Source organism: Martes martes (genome assembly GCF_963455335.1).
Source record: "Martes martes genome assembly, chromosome: 16".
NCBI lineage: Eukaryota > Metazoa > Chordata > Mammalia > Carnivora > Mustelidae > Martes > Martes martes.
This window is the reverse complement of record NC_137904.1, coordinates 21,702,749-21,708,748: the sequence shown is the minus strand read 5'-3', so window position 1 is coordinate 21,708,748 and position 6,000 is coordinate 21,702,749. Positions and strand designations below refer to the sequence as shown.

General features: G+C 39.2%; 1 protein-coding gene across 2 annotated transcripts in view; it reads left to right on the top strand.

Moving 5' to 3' along the window:
- The first annotated feature begins 558 nt into the window (after nt 1–558).
- GOSR1 (golgi SNAP receptor complex member 1) overlaps nt 559–6,000 on the top strand; it is a 54,452-nt gene continuing 49,010 nt past the window's right edge. Inside the window, exons 1-2 of one of the 2 annotated variants that reach the window (XM_080825971.1) lie at nt 559–668; nt 3,039–3,153. In XM_080825971.1, coding sequence (XP_080682097.1) covers nt 638–668; nt 3,039–3,153 — 146 coding nt within the window. In that variant the 5' untranslated portion in view covers nt 559–637. Of the gene's footprint in view, nt 669–3,038; nt 3,160–6,000 lie in introns of both variants that reach the window. The other variant, XM_080825970.1, reaches the window with a different exon arrangement.

Here is a 6,000-nt window from a genome sequence, read left to right as displayed (position 1 = left end):
GTAGAGGAAATCTTAAAGACAGTTCTAAATGGAAGTGGGTAAAGGGACAGGTATGATTTAAACAACTTTACAAGAGGTAACTTTTCAATATTTCACTAGAACTGGTAAAATGTGGACACAAGCCCACTGTGACAATTTATGTATCTATATGGGTGGCTTTGGACGGCTGATTCTAACAGGGTGAGGCGGGGCAGGATGAGGTGCGTGGAAGCAGTTAGCACACACTTTAAGATGAAAGGGTTAGTCTTGGGAAGAAAAGAGCCTCAGGTTGGCTGAAGACACACACTGAGAAAAGGAGAGGGAAATAGGGATTGCGTCTGACTTTCTTCTCAGCCAGGCAGGCCCCTGCTGAGAGAGGGGATTAGCCGAATTGAGGGCGATGATGCGGGTTTGGGGCGCCGAGAGAGGATATGAGCACCACAAGGGCAAACAATTCAGGTAGTGTCAGAGGTTACAACTAGTTTTCAGCCCCACTGCTCAAAAGCTGTAAAGTGATGAGTTGACCACCAGGTGGCGGTGTCTGTGGAAGCTCACGTATCCCATCGGCCCTGGCGCCGGGGCGGAAGAAGGTGCGGAGGTAATTCTCTGGCTCGCTTCGCCTCTACTCTCCTATCCTGACTGACGTTGGACAACAAAGATGGCTGCAGGAACCAGCAATTATTGGGAAGGTGAGGGCGAGGCTTCCGTATGGGTCTCGCCGAGAGGCAGAAGGGCTGGGTGGGGACGGGTCTTGAGGGAGGCGGCAGAGGAAAGAGCCTGGCCTCCAGAGCGGCCGAGCCGACGGGTGGGGCCTGTACAGTGGGAGCCCCGGGCCTGGGGGCTGAAGAGACCGAACGGTCTGGGGCAGGGGGCTGACCCGAGAGGCAGCGAGACCTGGAGCAGGGGTTGGGCGGAGAGAGGTGAGCGGCGATGGAGTGGAAGAGGGTCCTGAGTCACTGGAGGAGGACTGGGTTAAGGAGCTAAGCGAACTTGGACGCAGGGGTTTGGGGCACGAACTCTGAGAGGAGACGAGTTTTGAACGAGAATATTCCGAGCCCAGGAGGCTGGAAGAGTCAGCGTTTTAAGAGTTGAGGTCACTGTTGGACAGTTGAGCAAGGATAAGGAAAAGAAGGAACTTGTCAGTCCGGTCCCTCGAGAGAAGTTGTATGAACGAAGTGTCCTACTCGGTCCCCCTGGCAGCTTCAGGCTGGGACTTCGAGGATTGGATGTCGAGTCCCGTTTGAAGGCAGAGGAAATAACTTTACCAAACTCCGCTGTGAGATGAGTTTTGTTAAAAAGAGAAAGTTGAGAGAACCAGTGTGAATTGCAATGATTGTATTTGCTGTACCTCTTCTGCCAAAAGAACCGTCTTGTGATTTGACAAGTACGTTTAATTACTGGAAATATGTTCCGATAAAGTGCGCTCATGTAAAACTCACTCCTGGACCATGATAACGACCACGGATCAGAGAAGGCTCAGCTTTTTCTTTCAATTGTGTTTTTGCTTTGTTACGATAGAAAGTACTCTCCAAGCCTCTCGGAAACCACAAGTAACAGTATTGTCACTAACAGCCCCTCCGTCTAAGAGTTTAATTCTGAGTTCATCCATACTTGCTTGTTATACTTTCAGAATGCTTTTAGTCGATGTTTTCTATTAAGAAAGACATCGTTAATTATAGTTTAAAACACGCCTTTAAATGCCTATTTGAAATGTGTACTAGACAGAAAATATTTTAAAATTATGTACACGTGGCTATTAGTATTTTTAATACTAGTGATTACGCTGTAGTTTTTTGAAGCGCTGTGCTATAGTAATTATAGCAGCTTATTATTGACAACCTACTCTGTGCTTTAAGCACATGGTTACTAAACCCTGAAGGTAGGGTCCTAGGATCCAGCCCTGTGTCAGGAGGGGAGCTCAGCCGGGAGTCAGCTTGAGGATTTCTGTCCCTCTCCCTTTGCCCGCCCCCCCCCTGTTGCACGTGCGCACGCTTTCTCTCTCTCTCTCTCTCTCAAATAAATCAATCTTTTTTTAAAAGTGGAGATTCGTAAGTAGATTTTCAATAAATCTCAGAGTCAGTTCTCAGAATCTTAGAACATTAGGGTGAGAGAAGATTCTGAGACTTGGTCATCTCTGGCAAAATATGCTCCACTATATTACACTGTTTCTTACTTCTGTTTGCTGATAAATATATTGAAATAATGTTTTGTAGTCCTTATTCCTGAAAGATGAGACCCTTACAATATTCCTTTCTAAATTTCAGCCCTTTTATTTTGACATCCACTTCACCGTGAATGAGAGTACTCACATCTAGATGTAGGTTTCCGGCCTGGGGCTTCTCTCCCTCAAGGACTAGGCCAAACTACTATGCCAGTGTTTCTGTTTGCTTCTGTTTTTTAAAAACTTCGGCCCTTATTTTGTCATACTTATATTTGACCTTGTTAGTTATGTAGTTCCTTATTAATTTAAGTATCTCTAAATTTCTTTCAGTAAACTTATTGAAAGACCAATTTTTAATCCTTTTTTATTTTTTTATTTATTTATTTTTTCTTTAAGCTTCTGTTACTAAGTCATTCTACTTAGAATTTCCTAAGCTTTGGAATATGAAGAGATAGGACAATCTCTGTCAAAAGCAGTGATGGTTTCTTTTTTATGAAGTTAGTTGATAAGTTGTTACAATGCCTGTCGTAAACCGTACGTAGTTTCTTTATGATTTGTATTCTCTCCTTTTTTCCCCCAAATTACAAAATTGTAGACATTGTTATAGAAATAATTCCAGAGATTTAGAACAACATTTGTTGTCTAGCTATCTTTGGAATACAGGTGAAGTTTTCTACTTCCCACTGTTTCTCCCCTTCTTGACCCATCTGAAGTTAAGTAAGAGAGAGTTTGCCTTTCTGGGTAAGTCTTTGGCTGTCTCCTTTTAAAACTTTTCTTTATGAGGAATCTAGATCAATATATGATTATTTTCATGGTTTATTCAGAATAGTTTTGTAATTTTTATGTCTGCTGATGACCTCTTTGTGTTTAGTTATTTACTTTTCAAATTTTGTTAAAGATCTCAGGAAACAGGCTCGACAGCTGGAAAATGAACTTGACCTGAAACTAGTTTCCTTCAGTAAACTATGTACAAGCTACAGTCACAGCAGTGCCCGAGATGGAAGACGCGACAGGTATAGGTACTACCAGATTCTCTCTCTTACGCCTTAAACCATAGAATGTTTTAAAAGCATTAAAAAATAAACTGAAATATATAACTCTGTAACTTGGTCTATTGGTGAATTTTTCGTATTTTATTTTTTTGTTACTGATTATATTTTAAAGATTTATAAAAATTCCTTTTAATTCTTGAGACTAACATTCGTTTGGGATCCTCAGGCAAAGGTTGTGATGGTGTTAAGAGGGAAATGCTAAGGCTTAAGAATGAGTTTCTCATTCTTTTTCTAGTTCAGCCAGTGTAAGGAGATATGGTTTGTATTTTGTATTTTTTTGTATTTCTTACTGTGTTTCTTATATCTCACATTCTATTTCTTATATCTCCTGGTTGCTGACTGGATCTGAGAAACTACCCAGATGTAAAGTATACATACTGCTAGTCTGGTGTTTTAGAATGAATCTAATGCAGTGTGTATCCTCAGCATTAATCATCAAGCTATTTTTTTTTTTAAGATTTTATTTATTTGTTTGACAGTCAGAGATTACGAGTAGGCAGAGAGGCAGACAGAGAGAGGAGGAAGCAGGCTCCCTGCTGAGCAGGGAGCCCGGTGCGGGGCTCGATCTCAGGACTCTGGGATCATGACCCAAGCCGAAGGCAGAGGCTTTAACCCACTGAGCCACCCAGGTGCCCCATCCAAGCTATTTTTAATTTGAGGGTTTTTTTTTTTTTTTGAGAAATCGGAATACTAATTGTATTGAACACCTGGAAAATGTAATCTTATCTTTGAATCTTATGCTCACTTTAGGCCATCCACTTTTAAAAAAAAAAATTAGGAAATATTTAAGACATTTAGAAAGGCATAAAGAATAAAGGATCCTCATGTGCCTATCTCCCTCTTCAAGAAATAATCATTATCAGTTCAGTTGATACCAGTTATCAGTATCCCATTTTCTGCCTCTCCATAGTCTCCATGTTTTTACTGCACATGTTTGCTTCCTAAACAATTTATGGTATCTTTCTGTAGTTATTTTGCAACTTCCTTTTTGTTTAACATTATCTTTGTGATTAAGCTTTGGATACATTTAACTGTGGTATATTCATTTGCTGCATATAGTATCATATTGTGATCATATAGTTGTGTATTGTAGGCTGTAGATGGACATTGTTTCTAATTTTTGCTAATTAATAATAATTTTAATAGCTGACACAGTGTTCCTCAGGTATCAGGTACTGTATTTTAAGCCTTTTATGCGAAGACTGCTAGGAACATTTTTACCTATAAAAATATTATATATCTAATTGCTGGTTGCATAGTTGTTATCCTTTCTTTCATATACTTTTTTGAAGATTGGCAATGGTTGGGATTTTTTTTTCCAGCTAATAATAATAAAACAATAAAATTTGAGCATGGGTTTAAACCCAGGTCTTACTATCTCCAGAGCCTGTATGCTAAACCTTTCTGTGAACATTCCAACAAAAGACTCATTTCAATACCATAGCCAAAGTATTGCTGCTTTTTAATAAGGGCGTATTATTAAAGAATTAAAGATAGCAAGGCCAACATATTGACTATAGGACCTAAAAGTAAGCTGCCGGCATGTCATATAGCTTTGACTGTAGTACGTTGTTTTGGACTTGCCTTTATTTAGCAAGCAAAGAAAATGAAGAAGGTTCTTTTGTATGTGTAAACTTAATTTTATCACTGGAAAGCATTTTTCCTGAATTTAAGTCTCCCACTTTACTATGCCAGTGAGCATACAATTTTAAAACTGAATTAATTGTCAGAAGACACAATTGCATGATGCTTTCTCTGTTTGCTGTGCTTCATGAACTTAATACTTTCATGACCTTTTTAAAGGGAAAACTATCTTGAAGACATTTCCTAAGAAATTCTACAAAAGATTGAGACTGAGTTTTTAGATCCTATAGCCCAGCTCTCCCTTTAGTAAGAAGCCTCAGGCCATGAGGATCAAGATCCAGTGTGTATTCTAAGTGTTTTGTTATTATCCAGATTGAAAGCATGTCATAATGAAGAATCTCAGTAATGACCACAATTTTTCATCTAGGAGTAACTTTTTTTTTTACTTTCTGTATTTTGAGAACTTGATTGTCTATGGATCATCACATATCTATAAAATGAATTCAGTTTAACTGAATCGTAGTATTGTGGAGAAGGAGTTTTTGACCATTTCCATGGACTCATATACTTTAAGAATGGTGAATATAGAGATTGTCTTCTCACTCACTTAATGAGTTTCTACCATGTGCCAGGCACTATTCTAGGTGCTTGCCATATATCTGTGAACAGGCAGTTTCCCTCTTCATGGAGCTCATATTCATTGGCCCAGTGTTCTTTTTCATGTATCTGGTAGGGGAGGATCTGTATTAGTAGTATTTAGAGCATTTTTGCCTGGGCGCATTCTAATACATAACCACAGAACTTTGGGTTGACTTTGACATATAAAGAACTAGATATTTGGATATATTTTAAGGCAAGTAAATTGACCTGTTTTAAGAAGAAATAAAAATTTGGACCTAATTAAACATCTTAAAAGTAAAAATCCTTTTTATTAGTCACTTTTTGGTTATTTCATTGCCCATTACTATTGCTGTGGAATTGTACCTGGAGAAGGGAAATAGTAGGTAAAGTGTTTTTTTGATGTTAAACTGATGATTTAATCTCTTTTCATTCACCACACCCAAGCACTGTCACAGGGCAGGACAAAGTCTTCAGTAAGATTGAAGAGCATTGTCATTGCCTGCATACTTAATCTGTGTCCAGTATAACTGAGATCTCTCTTAAGCTGCTCACATGATAATGCATACCATTTGGGGAGAGAATGAAGGTTAGTGGTTTTTCAGA